This window comes from Rattus rattus, chromosome 1 (genome assembly GCF_011064425.1).
Source record: "Rattus rattus isolate New Zealand chromosome 1, Rrattus_CSIRO_v1, whole genome shotgun sequence".
Classification (NCBI taxonomy): Eukaryota; Metazoa; Chordata; class Mammalia; order Rodentia; family Muridae; genus Rattus; species Rattus rattus.
The window spans coordinates 8,701,394-8,721,900 of record NC_046154.1 but is presented as its reverse complement, the minus strand read 5'-3'; the positions used below and the strand labels follow the sequence as shown (position 1 = coordinate 8,721,900).

General features: G+C 53.4%; 2 protein-coding genes across 2 annotated transcripts; both read right to left on the bottom strand.

The window, feature by feature from the left end:
- Positions 1-567: 567 nt before the first annotated feature.
- Positions 568-8,736, bottom strand: Zbtb48 (zinc finger and BTB domain containing 48). Its single transcript, XM_032894047.1, has 11 exons — positions 8,608-8,736; positions 7,457-8,128; positions 6,838-7,085; positions 3,563-3,674; positions 2,871-2,963; positions 2,452-2,538; positions 2,199-2,353; positions 1,583-1,719; positions 1,348-1,512; positions 976-1,064; positions 568-904 (listed from the first exon to the last, which is right to left on the bottom strand). The coding sequence occupies exons 2-11, from the start codon at positions 8,123-8,125 to the stop codon at positions 608-610; spliced, it is 2,052 nt and encodes a 683-aa protein (XP_032749938.1). The 5' UTR covers positions 8,126-8,128; positions 8,608-8,736; the 3' UTR covers positions 568-607.
- Positions 8,737-9,002: 266 nt separating this feature from the next.
- Tas1r1 (taste 1 receptor member 1) lies at positions 9,003-20,456 on the bottom strand. The gene is made up of 6 exons (XM_032894036.1): positions 20,269-20,456; positions 16,885-17,191; positions 14,183-14,944; positions 13,575-13,787; positions 13,153-13,273; positions 9,003-10,084 (listed from the first exon to the last, which is right to left on the bottom strand). The coding sequence occupies exons 1-6, from the start codon at positions 20,454-20,456 to the stop codon at positions 9,153-9,155; spliced, it is 2,523 nt and encodes an 840-aa protein (XP_032749927.1). The 3' UTR covers positions 9,003-9,152.
- Positions 20,457-20,507: the final 51 nt, after the last annotated feature.

Here is a 20,507-nt window from a genome sequence, read left to right as displayed (position 1 = left end):
TGGCTGAGAAGCATGAGTGTGTAGCGTGTTCTAGCCCATGCAAACATGCGGGTGAAGTAGGAGCTCGCTCAGGCGCATAGGCAAGCAAAGGAGTTAAACAGGATTTAAACAAGCATCTGCAGTACCCCTGACCCACGGCACCCTTTCTCGTTCAAGGAAGGTCTGCACCAAGACAGGGCCCTCCCCAGGGATGGAAGCCATCAAGGCCAGCTTGCTCCGCTGCCACTACTGTGCTCAGCTTCACTGGACTTGCTTACCGCTGGCCAATGAAGCCATCACCACGGGCCCTGGCCACTCTGTCCAACTTCAGAGGCTTTAACCCCTGGCTGGCCTCACCTACACTCTGGTAAATAAGGACACTACCTGTTGGTGCGCAAAAGTGAGGGACATGTGGACGCCACCTCCACCCCCTCCTCAGCTTTGCTGGGGTTACCAGCGCTGGGCAGCAGCTGAGCTCAGGTCAAGGACTGAGGGGATTCCTGAGGCGATGGCTGGGAAGGAGCACGTCAGTGCGGTTCAGGCCTGCAGTTGCAGATCACAAAGAACGAACCACTGAACAAGGGAATTCTAAGTCACATGTTTATTGGTCAAGGGGACACTGGACAGGCTACGTGTCACAGTCCTCGGGGACAGCAGCCGTGATGATGAGAGACGGCTCCAGGACCCCGGAGCTAGCAAAGCTCTCCTCTGAACACAGTCTCTGGCTAGGGAGTTGGGAGGCAAGGCCACCCTGGGTCAGGGACTCCACAATGACCTCTGCGGAGCCCACCTCCAGGTCTGCAGGTGGCTGGAGAGCCACCACCACCATCTTCTCATCGTCGATGATGAGGTTCCGGAGCTTGCGCTGCCGAGGGTTGTAGTTCTCCACTCTATCATGGATCTCCATGTGCCTCCGCAGGTGAGCCTGGGGAGAAGCAGGCGCTCAGAGCTGGGCACGGAAGGGAGGAGGGGAGCAGGAGACCCAGCCTGGCCTACCTGCCGAGTGAACTTGTAGCCACATTCGGTGCACTCGAACTTTCTCACGCCTTTGTGTCGTCTGACGTGCACCCGTAACTGTTCCACTGCTGCGGGAGGAATGGGACCGCGGGCATTAGGAGCAGGGTCTCCTGACTCCAAGGCCCCACTGCACCGCATCGAGGTCACCGCTGCCCAGGTGCAGGGTGCCGTGCCCCCACCCCACCCTCACAGCAGCTCCACTCATCTCTTCGCACATGGAAGATGGAGCTGGCTGGAAGGTTCTAAGAGCACCTGGAAGCCACTGCTGCCCCTGATCTCTGTGTAGACCCTCCAACCCAGGTAGGCAGGAAACAAGCCAGGCCCTCTGTCTACCGCTTGCTGACTAATTACCTTTGAAGGTCTTGCCACAGATCTGGCAGAAGTGAGGTCTGCCCTCCTGATGACGGCTGGCCACATGCCTCAGAAGGGGGCCCTTCTCAGTGAAGCGCTGCTCACAGAATTCACAGCTGAAAGGCCTCTCACCCGTGTGGGTGCGGTTGTGCTTGTCCAGGCTGGCTGTAGGGGACAAAGTGGGGCTCAGTACCTGTCTCAGCCCTGAGGCAAGGAGGGGATGGGCCTGCCTCACCTTGGGTGCGGAAGGTCTTCCCACAGAGGTGGCACTGGAAGGGCTTCTCTCCTGTGTGTGTGCGCAGGTGCATGTTGAGGTTGGCCTTCTGGGTGAATGCATGGCTGCAGAACTCACAGACATACGGCCTTTCATTCCTGTTCGGATGGGAACACAAGGCAGAGGGTCATTACCCTGGGGAAGCCCTCCCCTTCCACCCACTCTGCTGGAGCTAGAGGTGCTAAGCAAGCAGCAGGGCTTGGGTGGTACCAAGCAAGGGACACCACTATTCCCAGAAGCAAAAGACAAGTCTATTCTGCAGCGAGTCAGGAAGCTAAAGGATTAAGAATTAGCCCTAGGAGGCAGACACTTGCCTCAGCCTGAGTCCTTCCCACTAACCTAACAAACCTGCCTGTCTCTCACCTCCACCCTGGAAGGGCTATGAGTGCTACACTCGAGGAGGGGGAGGAGGAGGGGAGGAGGAAGGTGAAGAGGAGGAGGAGGGGGAGGGGAGGAGGAGGGAGGAAGAAGGTGAGGAAGAGGAAGAAGAGGGGGAGGGGGAGGGGGAGGAGGAGGAGATGATGCCGCTTCCTGAGGTAGCACGGCCACACCAGAGAGAGCAAGCACTCGTTGATACCTGTGCTTGGCCTTGATGTGCATCTGCAGCCCATTGCGGCTTGAGGCCCGGTGCCCACATTCCTCACACACAAAGAGCTTTTCTCCACGATGCTTAAAAGCCTCGTGCAGCTGTAGCTCCGTCCTAGACAGGAAGCACTTGGCACAAGTGGGGCACTGCAGGAGGGTGAGACAGGCAGAGGGAGTGGATCCAGGTGAGGACAGGGCTGAGCTGTCCAGGGGCCACAGGAACCCCAACCCTGTTTGGCACTTACTGCGTGGGGTTTAGGGGCTCCATGCAGCTTGATCATGTGGCTCTGCAAGTCCTTCTTCTGCATGAACTGCTGGGAGCAGGAGGAGCACTGAAAAAACAGGTCTAGTCAGGTCCAGTGCAGTCGGCACCATCAGTGCCCTGCTCTCAGCACAAGGGGAAGGGCCTAGTCCATACACAAGGACACTCCATGATGGCTGAAGGTTGGCTCCAAAGAGGGGGCGCTATTCAGCCATCTATCCCAAACCTCCAAACACTGCTGACCAAGTAAGGCTACAGACAATGGCCCTGTCTACAGACGTAGTGTCACTGAATGGGCAAGGAAGGCAGGATTCAAGGGAGAGGTGCCAGGTACCACCCCAGTCAGACAGCTACATACACCCTCTCCCCACAGCCCATGGCCCTGGGATAAGTGGGCCTGACCTTGTAGGGCATCTCCCCTGTGTGAGACACCATGTGCACCCGCAGCTCCATCCTCCGGCGGAAGGTCTCCTGGCATACGGAGCATGTGAAGACCTGGCAGTGTGAGGGGCAAGCAGGGCCAGCATCAGGGAGGGCCTCTGCCTGCGACGGCAGCCTCTGCAGGGGCTTCCAAACGCTGCTGGGAAGTGTCTGCCTGGGGTAGGGGATGCTGGGGTAGGAGAGGGCAACATGTAACCTGCCTGCCTTGACCATCAGAGCACTGCACACTACCACACGCCAGACCCTTCTCGGCTCCAGACAGGCTAAAGACAGAGCCAGCTGGTACTGACCAGTCTCTGGGAAGAGAAGGACGGGATTTAGCCAAACACTACCCACTTGGGGCTGGGGGGCTGACAAGGTGGCCCTTCCCAGCAGCCATCTCCCACACACACTTTTCTTACTCCAAAGAGTAAGATGGAGCTGGACCAGGAGCCCAGGCAGGCAACCCCAAAATATCCTTGCAGGGCTTTATCTCTCGTGCCCTCTGAACTCATGAGTCCCACATGTACTAGGATGTGGACGTGATGACATCCAAGGCCCCCGCAGATCTCATTTTATAATCCCGTAGGGTTTCCTGAGGATCCTTCCCAGATGGCTTGAAGACACAGGCTACTATGCTGCTGCCCACAACTACTTGGACCAATCCCAAGTACCTGTTCTGAGCGGTTCATGCAATTCCGGGCTTCATGCTCCAAGAGGTTCTCCTTGCGAAAGTAACACTTCCCACATTTGGGACACTCGAAGGGTTTCTCCCCAGTGTGTTTCCTGCCAGGAAGAGAGGCCACAGAGGCGTGGGGGCTAAGAGGGTTTCCCAGCTCTCTGGTACTCAGGACCTCTCCAGCTCCTGCTCCAGACAAACTGTGCTACCCAGGAGGAAGAACCATCCTGAGGCTAGCTGGAGTTAACCATGTAGGCTTAGTGAGCCCCAGGTCGGTAATGTAAGAGAAGGCTACAGCTTAGAGATCCTCGGGGAAGAAAGAAACAGTGGCCACAGGTCCAAATGGCCCCATGCTGGAGAAAGCCAGGAGCCAGGAGAGGCCAGGCCTACTTCTGCTAGCCTCCCTAAACCTCAAAACTTTACTGACACAAGCTAGTTGACATCCTCTCCTCTGCAGGCCCCATCTTCAACATCATGGCAGAGGACAGGTGATATGGCTCAAGCCATAGAAGCACTTTTCTGGACTCAAGTTCAATTCCTAAGACACATATGGTGGAAAAAAACAAAACTCCCACAAGCTGTACTCTCATGTCTACACGTGGTCCCCCACCCCCGACAAAGGAGTAAGTAAGTAAATGTGAAACTCCACGACCAGATTCTGCCCACCTCATCTCACTGGTACCAGCAAGTGTGGCTGTAGCCGTTCATAAGGTCCGTGAGTCAGCACTGGCTCCTGGCTCCCTACTATCTCTCCAGGAGGCTCTATTAAGTCCAGAAGTCTTTGCAGAAAAGGCGGCCCTCTTTACCTCTTGGCTCACAACCCTCCAGTGCTTCCTATTTCATACTAAGTGAGCCCAGTGGGCAGAAGACATGGGTAACCAGTTGCCAAATGCCCAACGCCAGGTTAGGCCCTAACCGCTCAACAGGCAGGCTTACTCCCAGGGGCATTACTGCTAGCCTGTTCCCAGCCAGAGGGCTCTCCACAGCGAACGGCTTCCACACCTCTTCAAGTCTCATCTGCTAGCCTAGATGGGTGGCAGAGGCTTGTGATGTCATCTCAACTACTTTGTCTGGATCTTATTTTTTTTTCTCCTGGCACTTTGGGGAGTGAACCCAGGGTCTCACATGTTAGGCAAGCAGATTAAGACTGAGCTATATCCCCAGCGCATTCCCAGCTGCTACAAACTGAGGCAGAAGGATCAGAAGCTCAAAGCCAGCCTGGATAATTTAGTAAGGCCTGGATGTAGCTCAGGGGCAGAGACCCTGAAGGTCACAGGGGGGCAGGGGGTCTCTTTGAGCTTATGATCCCTCTGCCCCACCCCCCAGGCCACAGTTATTGGAAACTAACCCTAGTTATACAACGGACTCCAATTACCAATTCCTGGGCTCTTCTCTCCTACTCCTCTCAAACCGGGAGTCACATACTGCAGCCCCAACTGGCCTGGAACTCGCAAAGAGTCCAACAGCGCAGGCTCAGGCTGTCTGCTTCATTCTAAAGCACTGTTCCTCTCCTGCAAGACTGTCTGTATCTGTGCTGCATCTGAGGGCTACATCATCTTGTCCCAAACCTAGCAGCTTGCTGAATAAACTACACAAGCCCTGACCTCCGCACCATGGGTAGCATGGAGTTTCTTGTATGTCCAGAAGCCAAACTTACTCCCGTCCTCTTCACTGCAAGTATTCTCGCCCCTGTAGTCCCTGACACTGCAAGAACTTCAGTTTCTCTTTTCTTTTGAGACATGGTGGTCTCCCTATATAGTCCTGGCTGACCTGAGACTCACTACCCAGACTCAAACTTGCAGCAATCCTCCTGCCTCTGCTTTCCAAGTACTGGGATCACAGACAAATGCCAACACACCTAGATACAAAAATCTCTTGAAGCCATTCCTTCTCAGTTCTCAGGGGCATCAGCAAACCACAGACCAAGGAAGGAAGAACATAGCATGGGCAGACATGTATAGCCTCATCTACCCAGAGGCCAAACCCTAGGCATGACAAACAGGCCTCACTCCTATACCAGGTGAGCACTAGTGGCTTGACAGAGTGACACACTGACGACACAGCCTGGCTTGGTACAAAGGCAACTGCAGCCGACTGGTAGAACCACACGGCTACTGAGCAGCTGAGACAGGCTTGTGTCTGTATCACTCATTTTCGGTGTGTGGAGAGCACTTTTTTCAAGACAAGATTTCTCTGTGTATTCCTGGCTGTCCTGGAATTCAGGCTGCAGACCAGGATGGCCTCAAACTCAGAGATCTACCTACCTCTGCCTCCTAAGTGCTGAGATAAAAGGTGTGCACCACCAGGCCTGGCCTGTGACACTGGATCTCAAGTAATTTGAACTCAAAATAAGTGAGGTATGGTGGCACATGACTTTTATCCTGGCACTTGGGAGACAGATGAAGGAGGATCTCTGAATTAGAGACTAGCCTGGTTTACACAATGAAGATCACAGGACAGCCAGAGCTACACAGAGAGACCCTGCCTGGGATAGGGGACTTTGTTGTTTTGAAACAGTCCTAAGACTAGGTATGGTGGTGCACATCTTTAATAGCAGCACTCAGGAGGCAGATACAGGTAGATCTCTAAGTTCTAGGCCAGCTTGGTCTACGCAGTAAGTTCCAAGTCAACTTGGAAAAAGAAGTGGGGAGGAGACAGGTGGTAGTGGCACAACCTTTGATCCCAGCTCCGGAGGCAAAGGCAGGCTGATCTCCGTGATTTTGAGGCCACCCTGGTCTACAGAGTGTTCCAGGAAAGCCAGGGTTACGCAGAGAAACCCGGTCTCACAAAACAAACAAGCAAACATATTAAAAGCCCTACAAAGCTAACGAGAGGAACAAACCTCCAAGCCCTCCGGGGTCCCTGCTAGACAAACGGTCCCTCATACATAACTGACACGCAGAGCTAGCACTCTCAGAGACACAGGCAGCCTCTGACCTTCCTTAAGATCAGCCTCTTGTCACAGCCTACACTGCCTATCAGACCTCAGCTCCAGCTTGGGAAGGGGCCAGAGGCTTGTCTCATGCTTCATGTGGGCAGAGGCCTGCCGATGGTCAGTCAAACTCCACAGTGGGTAGAATCTACTGACCGAGTGTCCACAAACCCATAATTCACAGGAAGACGGGAAGAGGGGGCAAGTGACCAGGCAATATTAGGGCCTGACATAGAACCCCCAGCCCCACAGAGCCCAGAGCAGGGGAGTACAGGGCCCCTTCCCGCAACGTGGAGGGGCGGATAGGGAAAGAAAATATAGAGAAACAGAGCATTTACCTGTTGTGGACTTTTAGGTAGTATTTGCTGAGGAACTTCTTATGACATGTGGGACATTCGACCGGAACTGCCGCACCTTTTCTGCCCTCGGTGGGCTCCGCTGTGAGGGAGCCTGCACCCAGGGCTGGCTCTGCCACACATGGCTTTCTAATCACTTTTGACTTCCTCCTGGTCAGCACAGTCTCGGGCTCAGATGCATAATCGCCATCACCATCCCTGTCGTCCTCAACTTGAACTACCACTTCCCACTAGAGTAGAGGAGGCAGCAGGAGGGGATAGAGTCACCCAGGTATCAGCAGGGACCTGCCTTTAACTCCAACATAAGCCCCACCCCCTGGACGGTCCCTTCAGCAGAGACCCTTTCCCTCCGGGCCCAGAGAAGACGGCAATGTTGGACTTGGAGCACAATGGCTGTGTTAGCAGGGAGCTGGCCAGGTTGACTAACCTAAGGAAATACCTGTAACCCTGATGCTCACTCCACCCCAAGGAAGCTGGCAACTATGGACAAGTGTAGCTCGCAGGAGGTCAGCTGAGACCACTGGCTTCCTATGTTTGCTCCGGAAGTGCCGGTCTTTACCCTTATGCCTGCCTCCCCAGCTCAGCACCCTGGAAACAGTACCTCATTGCTTTCGCCCTGCAGTGGGGCACCTTCAGCCTCGAAAGGCCTTGGGGGCTCTTTGCTGTCCTCAGACTCTTTGTCCTCTGGGGGAGAAGGCTTCAACACCTGCTTGAGTTTCCCACAGAGGAAGGCCGGGCTGCTCTGGGCAGGTGTGCTGAGCTGAGGCTGCTCGCGGTCTCTGGGCTCCTGATCCACAGAGGCCAGGCTCAGAGTCCTGAAAACTTCCTCCTCATCCAAGTCTGTTGGCTCCTTGAGGTGGCTTTTCACATCCTGGGAGGAAGCTTGGCCCGGTCCACTCTGTGCCTGTCCCGCTGAGGTTTGGGGCTGGAAGCTCTGACATAGCTCCACAGCCTCAGGCACCCTCAACTCTTTGGCTGCCAAGAGCACCTGATCCCTGTTCCCTGAGGTGAGGGCGAGGTGGCCAGTGTAGAAAAAGTCCAGCAGGAGGCCAAAAATCTCAGCAAAACCTGCAGGGAGGACAACGCTGCCCCCTGAGCCATCCCCGTAGATTCTCTGGAAGAAACGGCTGCAACACGCCAGGACACTCCAGTGCGCCTTGAACACCAGGCCCCCCACGTCCAGCGTGGCGTCGCAATACTGGCCCTTCTCACGCTGCTTGTTGAGTTCCTGCAGAACCCTCACGCTGTGCTGTACGAATGAACCATCCATAATCTGGAAGGGAAGGCAAACATGACACTCTGGCCAGCCCCAATCGGGGAAGCCCTTTTAGACTGACGGTGAGATGGACACTTTAAACATCCACCCATGTCGGGATGAAAGCCTGGGTCAAGGTTAGAAGGTGCACACGGGGCACACAGCCAGCGTGGAGTGACAGCATCTTGGGGGCGGGGAGCGGCATGGGTTGGTCAGAGGGGAGAGAGCGGGAGAGGAAGTGCATGGCGCGAGACAGGACTGGGTCCGTCGGGATAGGGTGCTGGTGGGAGAAAATGAAAATGAGAGTTTGGGGGACAGAAAAGCGTGGACGCCAACTGATCTGTAGCGCACCCAACGCACAGCCAGAAGGGCAGGGCGGCGGCTGCGCACAGGTGACCCAAGCCCACGCCGCGCCTGCACGTCGCGGGCGGCAAGCGGAAGGCGGCGGCCACACTCTCCTCAGAGCCCGAGGCGCCTCCCTCCCGCGCCCTCCTCACCCTGCCGGTCCTCCCGGCTCGCACCGGCCTCACTGCTCCGGGCTAGACCACTTCCACCGCCCACAAGACTAACTACTGCCCGGCCCACAGCGCGGAGACGCCGCCGTCGCCGCGCCGGATGTGACGTATAGGCGCTCAGGCCAGAACCGGACGGCTCGGCGGCGCAAAGTCCTTAGGTCCCGCCTCGAAGGCGGACCCTCAGAGAAAGGCCAATGGGCAGCATAGAGGGCGGGGCAAGGGGTAAATTCAACTGCGCTGCGTCTCAAGTCCGGAGTTGCCAGGTAACACCAAGCTGTGCCCTAGACTCCCACTCCAGCTGGCTGAGCGGTCCCAAGCTCTCCCCACACCGGAAGAGCAGCCAAGAAACCACACACACACACACACATACACAGTTCCCGACTTTATTGCACTGGATTCTTCCGCGTGCTTATACACCGTAAGCCGTGCTGGAGCTCTCCCAGACACCTCAAGCTCTCCGCCCCACTGGACCCGCCACCTTCAGCACAAGAAGAGAGGCTCCTTCCCGTCTGCACCTTCCCAGTGGATCAGGTAGTGCCGCAGCGCCTCGTGTAGTCCTGGATAGAGGCCTGAAAGTGTTCTGTATTGTTGAGTTCTGGACGGCAGAGAATCACATAGCACTTGGGGAGGAAGTAACCGCTGAAGCCGCCGCTCAGTGTGGTCAGCCCTGCCAGCACATTGACCGCAGGCAGGTAGCTGCCCTGGTAAATGCTGGCCATGGTGAAGAAGGCGATCCAGGATACGAAGTTGAGGAGCAGGCTGAAGGTGACACATTTGGCTTCATTATAGTTCTCTGGCAGTTCCTTACCCAGGTAGCTACAGACGAAGGTGCTGATGGAGAGGAGAATGTTGTGGGTGAAAGCCAACAGGAAGCCTACAGAGTTGACCTCTGTGCACTCGAGAATCACCAGATGGGGGAAGCGCTGGTATTCCCTGGTGGGTCGTGGGGTCCACATTACAAGCCACGTGAGACAGATGAGCAAATGGACCGTGGAGCTGACAATGACGAATAGACCTGCACCATGGTTTTGGGCCCAGGTACGGTAGAATGTGGGCACCTTGGTAGAAAACTTGAAGATGATGACCAGTTGGAAGGAGCGGACTGTCAGGCAGGAGAGGAAGATGGCAAACCCGAGAGAAAAGAGGGGCTGACGCAGCAAGCACGCGGGCACCGTGGGCTCCCCGAAGAAGCTATAGAAGCTGCAACTTCCGGCCACCAGGGAACCCAGCATGAGGAAGCACAGCCTACCCCCAGCTGACCTCACTACAGGTGTGTGAAAATGCCAGGCAAACAGGCCAGCAGTCCCAACCAGCAGCAGCAGCAATAGCGTGTTAGCTGCTATTAGCACCAAAGAGATGGGTTCATGCCAAGCCAAGAACTCCACCGTGCGTGGGAAGCAAGTAGTGCTCTCCTTGGGTGCCCATTCTTCTGTTCCACAAGGCTGGCAGATGTGAAGCTCTGAAAGGGAAGACAAGGTTTCTGAGAACCAGGTGAGCAGAAGGAAGGGGAAGATGGGGGAAGGGAGGTCCAGGTCCTGCAAGATTCTGGGAGAGTTGCACCTTGGCAGGCAGGTTTTTGGAGCCATAGTGAGAAGTGAGCTTAGAACAGCTACAGGCTAAGCACGTCCTCAAAGGCTCAGGATCCCAAAGGGGGTTTGCAAATACAGAGAGCTTTATGCAGCTCTGCCTACACAACCATCTTTAAAAAAAAAAAAAAAAAAAAAACCGGGCTGGAGAGATGGCTCAGTGGTTAAGAGCACCGACTGCTCTTCCAGAGGTCCTGAGTTCAAATCCCAGCAACCACATGGTGGCTCACAACCCTCTGTAAGAGGTCCGATGCCCTCTTCTGGTGTGTCTGAAGACAGCTACAGTGTAGTCATATACAAAATAAATAAATAAATCTTAAAAAAAAAACAACAACAAGATTTCTTATGTATACAGCAGCGTTCTGCCTGCACGAAGAGGGTACCAGATCTCATAGATGGTTGTGAGTCACCATGTGGTTGCTGGGAATCAAACTCAGGACCTATGGAAGAGCAGACAGTGCTCTTTTTTTTTTTTTTTCTTTTTTTTTTTTTTTTTCGGGGCTGGGGACCGAACCCAGGACCTTGGGCTTCCTAGGTAAGCGCTCTACCACTGAGCCAAATCCCCAACCCCAGACAGTGCTCTTAACCTCTGAGCCATCTCTCCAGTCCCAAAATGTCTTATCTTTAAATGGGATCCGATGCCCTCTTCTGGTATATCTGAAGACAGCTACATAAATATGCCCATATAAATAAAATAAATAAAATATTTAAAAAATAAGGTTTTTTTCTTTTTCTTTTTTTTTTTTTTTTCGGAGCTGGGGACCAAACCCAGGGCCTTGCACTTGCTAGGCAAGCGCTCTACCACTGAGCTAAATCCCCAACCCCTAAAAATAAGATATTTTTTTAATTTATTTATTCTTTTATGAGTACACCATTGCTGTCTTCAGACACAGCACAAGAGGGCATCAGATCCCATTACAGATGGTTGTGAGCCACCATGTGGTTGCTGGGATTTGAACTCAGGACCTCTGGAAGAGCAGTCAGTGCTCTTAACCGCTGAGCCATTTCTCCAGCCCAAAATAAGATATTTTTGTCTCTCTCTGCAAGATTTAACCAGATCCACTTTCTGTGTTCATACTCCAAGATATCTGAGTCCTGACTCCCTGGTGATGGATGACAGATACTCCCATCACCACAGAGAGATTAAAAGAATGCATCCCCCTGCGGTAAGCTCCAAGGTGAGTTCATAGCCCCCTACTGTGCTCCCTGCCCTCCGCTTTGAGTCAATGAAAGGGGCACATGGGCTATAGATGTGCTAGTACGTGTGTTTAATTCAAACCATTCAAGTACTTGACTCCTTGGCACAGGGAAAGGGCTTCATATAAACAGCACGGCCAAGGAGTCAAGTGTGTGTTTGAATAAAGAGGTTGCATTTAGGACCAGATCTGTGGGAGCTGGTGGGTGTGGAAGCAGTGCTCTGACAGAGAACACACCAAAGTCTGAGGCTTCCCGATGGTTATCAGAATTCAGCCCAGTGGCAAGTGTCCTCCAACCTGTACCCAGCTGGTAGTTGGAACAGGCTTGGCCCATGGGAAGCGGCACTATTAGGAGGCGTGGCCCGGTTGTCACTGTGTAGGCGGGCTTTGAGGTCTCCTAGTGCACATGTGTAGAAGAGAGACCCTCCTCCTGGCTGCCTTCAGATAAAATGAAGACATCTCAGCTCCATCTCCAGCACCAAGTCTGCCTGCAGTCGGCCATGCTCCCTGCCATGATGGACTGGACCTCTGAAACTGTAAGCCAGCTCCAGCAAAACGTTTGCTTTTGTAAGAGTTGCCTTGCCTCTCTCCTTCCTCTGCTCTCTCCCTGTCCCTGCAGGCTGTTTCTCTCTTCCTCTCTCACTTCTCTCTCCCTTCCCATGACAACTTCCCTGACCTCAGTCCTTGTGGCCAGGGAACTGAGAGCAACTTCCCAATAAACCTGCGTTTAATTAAAAAAAAAAAAAAAAAAAAAAAGAGTTGGCTTGGTTATGGTGTCTCTTCACAGCAATGGAGACTCTAACTAGCACACTAACTGACAAGCCAGTGAGCCGGAGTCCAGGGCCCTTGGATGCTGGAGCACTCACCTTGGCTACTGAAGCACTTACCACCTTGGTGCTGGAACACTCACCTTCTTCCTATTCCCTCACCTTGGGTGCTGGAGCACCCACCCTCTTGCTGTTCCCTCACTTTGAGTGCTGGAGCATTCACCTTGGGTGCTGGAGCACTCCCTTTGGATGCTGGAGCACCCACCCTCTTGCTGTTCCCTCACCTTGAGTGCTGGAGCACTCACCTTGGGTGCTGGAGCACTCACTTTAGATGCTGGAGCATTCACCTTGAATGCTGGAGCACTCACCCTCTTGTTGTTCCCTTGCCTTGGGTGCTGGAGCACTCACCTTGGGTGCTGGAGCACCCACCCTCTTGCTGTTCCCTCACCTTGAGTGCTGGAGCATTCACCTTGGGTGCTGGAGCACTCACCTTGAATGCTGGAGCACTCACCTTGGGTCCTGAAGCACTCACTTTTGATGCTGGAGTACCCACCCTCTTGCTGTTCACTCACCTTGGGTGCTGGAGCACTCACTTTAGATGCTAGAGCACTCACCCTCTTGCTGTTACCTCACCTTGAATGCTGGAGCACTCACCTTGGGTGCTGGAGCACTCACTTTAGATGCTGGAGCATTCACCTTGAATGCTGAAGCACTCACCCTCTTGTTCCCTTGCCTTGGGTGCTGGAGCACTCACCTTGGGTGCTGGAGCACCCACCCTCTTGCTGTTCCCTCACCTTGAGTGCTGGAGCATTCACCTTGGGTGCTGGAGCACTCACCTTGAGTGCTGGAGCACTCACCTTGAATGCTGGAGCACTCTCTTTTGATGCTGGAGCACCCACCCTCTTGCTGTTCCCTCACCTTGGGTGCTGGAGCACTTACCTTGGTTACTGGAGCACCCACCCTCTTCTGTTCACTCACCACTCATGTTGAGAAAGGTCCCAGCTTCGCAGGGCACGCACTCAAAGCAGCAGTGGTGGGAACCCACAACCACCCTGTGGTGCCCTGCCAGACAGTCCGTGGTACACACTGACATAGGCACCTGTTAGAAGCCACAGTGGTTTGCAATCACACAGGAGCCCAAGTTAAGGGACAGCTCACAGAGGGGAGAGATAATCTGTGCTGCCGCCCTCCTGGTTCACTCTCACAGCACAGTCTGGGGCCAGATGTGCCAGGATCCAGCTGGGCATCTGTTTGACAACACGTGCGGCTGGCATCCCTGAGAGGACTGCAGATCTAAGGTGGCCTGACGTGTGGGGCCCCTGTCCTGCTCTGGGTAGGTGTCACTCCCCAGGTTCCCGTAACATAAAGCAGTTACCTGGTGAGCAACCATGTCCTTTTACCTGATTGTTCTTCCCGTGCCACTGGATTTTTGTCTTATTTATGTCCAGATGAACTGGAGACAGTGAGGCAGAGCCAATGACCTCAAAGGTCCATTCAGGTCCATTCCAGTCCCAGGCGATGATGTCGTAGTAACCTAGAGCATCCCCGTTGTCATCGAATGCCACAGTATTCTCATGTAGAAGAAAATTCACCTTGTAGATCTGCTGAAGAAGCTAGGGTAGACAGATTTCATGAAGCCACCATAGACCACACAGACCCAGGCAGCCCAGGAAGCAAGCAGGGTTCTCTGATGCTTCCGCCCTGGGTGGTCCCAACCTCGCTGGTTCCTTCCTCGCCAAGGCAAACCATTCCCACTCATAGAGATTCCCTTGACCCCTGGCCAGCCTCCTCAGAGGAGACCTCTAACAGAGGACTCTTTTGTAAACATCCTTGGCCTTTGACCCCTCTGGGGCATGCTGGGTAGATGAAGACAAAGCTCAAAGAAGTGAAAGGTTTCTATAGGAGACGACCACCAGCCGGCTACCCGCTGTCTCCTCAGATACTCAGCGTACCCTTACCGCTGGGATTGGATGTTCTGGATGCAGACACCTTGGCTGGAACCTCTTACCTGCCAGGGGTAGACTGGGCCTCTGGAACAGATCTCAGAAGTACATCCCAGGAGCTGGTGGAGGCCGTGGGCCACAGCATACACAGCCTCATACACTCTGTAGGCGGCACTCATGGAGAAGGCTCCAAGCGCGGGCATGTTATGCGTCGTGAACGTGTGGCACTCCCGGCACAGCTGGTTAGTGCTGCACCAGGACCCCTCCGGGCAAGCTCTGGGAGCAGCTGTTACAGCCCTGACATAAGACTCCTCAAACTCCTTCAGCCCAGGGACTTGTCTCTGCTGGATGGTCACACCGAGCACCGTCCCAATGCCTTGGATCCCAGTCACGCCGGTGATGTACGTGGAGATGGCCCAGTCTTCTGAGGCGACCCACACTTTGCCAGTCAGGTTGGCCAGCACCACGGACCTGAAGAACACTCTAGCCAGGTGCCGGTTAGAGAAGACCACAACCACGGTGGTCCTGGCCTGAGCCAGATGCTGCATCATGCTCTGCATCCTCGGGTCACCCACCCGGGCAGAGAAAGGCACGATGTCCTTGAAGGCGACGCAGATGCCCCGGGGCACGGCCAGCTCCTCCAGCGCCTGCACGCCCAGCTGCCCGTAATCACCGTAGCTGCCAATGAGCGAGATCCACACCCACCCAAAACTCTGCAGCAGCTGCACCATGACCTCCACCTGGTGCCGGTCGCTGGGGACGGTACGAAGGAAAGACGGGAACTTGCGCTTGGCACTGAGTACCACGCTGCTTGCCTCATAGCTGATCTGTGGGGAGGGGTTCCATCCAGTGGGATCAGCAGCATCCCCATAACCGAGGTCTGCCCCTCTCCCACAGTGCTCACCCAGTATAGAGGGATGGGAAGAGGGCAGGCTTCTCTAGGGAGTCCCAGGGGCTGTGGGGATCTGCCTGACAGAGAAGCGAAAGGGCCACCTGTTTTAAAACATGGGACAAGCCACGCTGTCTTGGCCATAGGTCCTCAGCATGAATAGGGCAGGGCAGGGGACCTTAACTCTCAAGCTGAGGGGCTCACTTCCATCCGGCACCCTGTCGTGAGCTAGGGTTCCCTCTGAGAAATGATCAAGTTTGAGGAGTATATCTCTAATTCAAGGGAAGAATGTTCTGGAGTGGCTACGGAGCCAGGGACTGATGAAATCACCTGCATGAGGGGTTTCGACACATCACTAAAAGGTGGAAGGTTTAACCAGGTATGGCAGCACTTAGGAGCGGGAGGGAGGAGGGTCAGGAGTTCAAAACTGCTCTGGGCTGTGATGCAGGTACAGGGCCAATCTGGCCTACTGGAGTCCCTGTCTCAAAAAGCCAAAGGAGAAAAGATGAAAGACGGGCTCTGAAGGGAAACCACACTTGGAAGATGATCTAGAAACTGTCGGTAAAAACCCAGGGGGCCACGTACGCCATGGCAAGGCTGCAAAGGAAAGTGACCTCAGCACAGAGCGGCTGGTGGGGAAAGTGGGTGAGAGATGCGTGCTCACAAGTCACAGTGCCAGGTCTCCACGGCCTGCAATGGACTGCAGGGAAGAGGAGACCAGGGAAATACTGGGTGCCTCAAGGGCAGACGGACCCTCCCTGGAGACTGAACTTAAAGATGAGCGGAGAGGACATGAAGCCAAGGACAGCACCGTGCAAGGAGCCGGTGGGCAGGAGGGCATGTCACTAAGAAACCGTGTAGAATAAAGGACTGACAAGCGCTCGTTGGGCTTGGAGCTCTGCAAGATACTCCTGCTACAGCTGGATCAAGTGAGGACAGAATCCAAGGCTGAGGCACAAAAGGAAGAGCCAAAGAAGCTACACTATTTGTTCTAGGAAGCTCAATGGCAAAGGGTAGGGAGAGCCAGGCCCATAAGCACAGGGGACCCAGAAGAGGGATCACTGTCTGCTTAGACTGCTGAGCACAGCAGGGACCAGGCTTAGGGCAGTACAGAACCACCAAGGAACATCAAGGAAGGAAGACACCACACCAACAGGTGGCAGTGTCTGACCTGGGAAGTAAAGGCTGTTTGGATGACAAAGGCAGACTTTGGATGGAGGGAAGTCGCAGAGAGAGAATGACTAGGTAGCAACACTTCCGAAGGGAAGACAGAGGACCAGGTGGAGTGCTGTGCTCCTTTAATTACAGCACTTGGGAGGCAGAGGCAGGGGATCTCTGTGAGTTTGAGGCCAGCCTAGTCTGCATAGTGAGTCCCAGGACAGCTACATAGTGAGACCCTGTCTCAAAACAAAAGAAAAGGGGGGCTGGAGAGATGGCTCAGCAGTTAAGAGCACTGACTGTTCTTCCTAGAGGTCCTGAGTTCAAATCCCAGCAACCACATGGTGGCTCACAACTCTGTAATGGGATCTGGCGCCCTCTTCTGGTGTGTCTGAAGACAGCTACAGTGTACTCATATACATAAATAATATAAAAATAAATATCTATTAAATAAAATAATAAATATAATATAAACATAAACAATTTTTTCAAAAGAAAGAAAACTTTTTTAAAGGACCAGCTTTCCCAAGATGGGTGAGGCAGAAGTCTGGAAGCAGCTCAGAGAAAAGGAGGCAGGAAGATTGGGCAGCAGCAACACAGGCAGGATGGCTGCAACCCTGGAGAGCAGGGACTTCAGGGAGAGCAAGGGACAGCCTAGCCTCAGAGAGAATTGCAGTTCCCATTGCCCTCCGCCCTAGAGATCCCTGAGGCCCAGCTTACCAGGGGCATCAGGAAAGGACCCAGCAAGGCAGCGGTAGTGACAGCGTGGTCAGTGTTGTCAGGCCCGATGAAGGCCACCACCTTGGAGGAGTGGTTGCGAAGGTCTTTCTGCATCTCTATGTGGCGGGGCCCTTGCAGGGCAAGCACCCTCAGGGTGGCATACACATTGGCAGATTCTGAGCACACGTCGTACAGCTCATACCCCAGGGTGATGTTGGGAAGCAGGGCCGAGGAGTTGTTTATCTCCTCAACAGTGAACCGCATGGCTTGGAAGAGGTGGTAGCCATGGCCGTTGAAGCTGTCAGGCCTGTAGGGAAAGCCCTGTGAGAACTGAGAGGTTAAAGCCCGCCAGGTGCTCAACTCAGCAGCCTCCTGCATCCCAGGCTTTGGGGGGGCAGAACAGAAGCTCTGAGGTTTCTGTCCAAGCCAGCACCAGCCTGAAACACCTTGCCTCAAGTTCTCAGAACTGAGACTGTCACACATGAGCAAAGTGTAGTTAGTGTCTTTGTTGAACGTACAAAGTTTTCTGCTCTCACAGGAACGTGATTTTTTTTAAAGATTTATTTATTTAATGTATGTGAGTACACTGTAGCTGTCTTCAGACACACCAGAAGAGGGCATCAGATCCCATTACAGATGGTTGTGAGCCACCATGTGGTTGCTGGGAATTGAACTCAGGACCTCTGGAAGAGCAGTCGGTGCTCTTAACCACTGAGCCATCTCTCCAGCCCAACATGATGGGCTAATAAAGGAAAACAAAGACCTTTCCTTCTCAGCTGCTGCCATTCTACAGCATGTAAGCCTCCGACCGGTATGTCTTCAGATTGGATGGTACAAGAATGCTTGGCTAGGGCTGGACTGTGGCTCCTCCTGAGTTCAACTCCCAGCAACCACAAGGTGGCTCACCACCATCTGTAATGGGGTCTGATGCCCTCTTGTGGCGTGTCTAAAGACAGCTACGGAGTACTCATATATAATAAATAAATCTTTAAGAAGAAAGAATGCTAGAGTACCTAAATGTCTGTCCAAGCCTTAACCTAAGTTCCTAATACGTTGCTCAGCGACTTTTGGCATGGCGTTGGGACAGAATCCTCAATAATTTCTGAAGTAGCCCTAAGCATACTTTGGCCATTTATACTACATATTTGAAGTAGTGTTCTCAGCAATGAACTAATTAACTCTGAAATAATTCTGTGTCTGGAGGTTCCAAGTATTCAGCTGAGATTTATGTAAAAAAATAAATACATTCATCTTATTAGTATGCAATAGTCTTCCTTTTTCTTTTCTGTTTTCTTTTTTCTTTTGTTTGTTTGTTTCTTTCTTTCACTATATAGCCCTGGATGGATGGCCTGGGACTATATAGATCAGGCTGGCCTAGAACTCACAGAGATCCAGTGAGTGCTGGTCTTAAAGGTGTGTATGGCCATGCCCAAATACCTACCTATTTTGTATACCTAAAGTCATGTTACAAAATTCCCAGGGGGCCGGGGCTGGAGAGATGGCTCAGTGGTTAAGAGCATCTGATACCCTCTTCTGGCACACAGGTGTACATGCAGATAGAGCACTCATACATTAAACAAACAAACAAACAAAGTTTAAAAAAAAAAAACCTCAGGGGTACTGGAGAGGTAGATCAGTGGTTAAGAGCACTGCCTGCTCTGCCAGAGGTCCAGGGTTCAATTCCCAGCAACTACACGGTGGCTCACAACCGTCTGTAACTCTAGTGCCAGAGGATCTGATGCCCTCTTTTGTCCTCTGTGGACACACGACAGTTGGATATATTTGTAGGCAAAATACCCACACATACAAAAAAAATCTTCAAAAAACCTTTTCCAGATAAAAATCGCCCTGAATGCAAAAGTGAAGAAGCCCTGCTCTAAAGAAACGGGGTTAACACACACATCCCCTTCCCCCGACCCCCTCAGCCTCAAGCACACAGAAGCAAGGGCACAGGAGGACGACTTTACAGAACTAGTTCACGTGATGGTAAAGTTCAAAGTTCGCAGGGCCGGACAGACTGCTGAGTCTGAGGACAGACGGATACTCTGATCCTTCCCGGGACCCCTGCCTTCTCTCTGAAGGCCTTAAATGGATTGCGCGCGGCCCATTTACTGCCCATTGGCGAGCTCTTTCATGCAGCCTATCCATCTAAATGTTAACCACGGCAAGAACACCTCTTTCACAGTAGCAACTAAACGAGTTTGAGCCAGCGACTCTAGGCGCCATGTCTTGGTCAAACTGATACATAAAGTTAACCATCACACCCGCCTCACAGGGCTTGACCTAAGCTGAGAGCTCTCGGTTTTGGTAGCTGTCGTCACCAGGGAGGGACACACACGATCAACCTGCCCTGTTTCCCAGCTCTCTGACTTTTAACCGCCCCCCCATTTGTCACCTGTGTCCCCAGAGCGAATTGAGAGCCTCACTACCTCTTCACCATAAGATCTGAGTTACCTGAGGCCAGTTTTCTCTTCCTTTTTAAAAAATATTTATTTATTTTATGTATGTGAGTGCACTGTAGCTGTCTTCACACACATCAGAAGAGGGCATTAGATGCCGTTACAGATGGTTGTGAGCCAGGTGTCCCAGAACCCTATGTCCCGGCCAGCAGTCAGGCAGGCATCATGTGCGGTGCCAGTGCTCCGGACCTCCCTTCCCAGCGTGAGGCTTACATAGACTGCACGCAGCCCCCTCGAAAAGGAAACCCCTGAGGAACTGCACTTGCCTGCCAGAGAAAAACCAGGAGACTTGAACGGAGTTACAACCCACTGGGACGGCAAAAACAAAAGAATATAGTGCAGTATAAATAATAACACCCAGGGGGCTGGAGAGATGGCTCAGCGGTTAAGAGCAGTGGCTGGTCTTCCAGAGGTCCTGAGTTCAATTCCCAGCAACCACACGGTGGCTCACGATCAATTCCCAGCAACCACACGGTGGCTCACAACCATCTGTAATGGGATCCAATGCCCTCTTCTGGAGTGTCAGCGACATGATACCCATATAAATAACTCAACAGCACGGCAAACTAGGGATGGACTCCTAAAGCTCCGGACTTGGACTTCAGTCATTATAGATTGCTGGGGACTGGCTAGCTAGCTCAGGGGCAAGCAGAGAGGTCCTTCTTCATTTTACTCTAAGGGAGAGTCTCTGTGACAGGACTTCTGGCCTTAGCTGGCCTTGAACTCACCGTGTAGCTGAGGCTGACCTTGAACTTGTGATCCTCCTGTCTCCATCCCCCTAGTACGGAGATTATATGTATTGCATGCCTTAGCCACCAAATCCAGCTGATACGGTGCTTGGAGCCTAAACCCAGAGCCTCACGTACAGGCACCAAACAGATACACCCCAACCCACTAAGGGACAGCTCTGCTGGCCCCTACTTACCTGTCACAACTTGTCACCAGAGGTCTGTGTCTCACCTGCAGACAGTCACCATGGAGGGAGAACAGACCTGCAAGGAGGAAGTCCCCAGGAAGGCTGAAGCCTGGAGAGGACTCCGTCCTTTGGCAGCCGAAAGCCCAGCAGTAGACCAGCTGCAGGCTGAGCAGCAGGTGAGCAGCCCAGAAGAGCATGCTGGCCAGCCGTCGTCCCTCTGCCCAGCATGGCTGAGCACAGCTCTGACG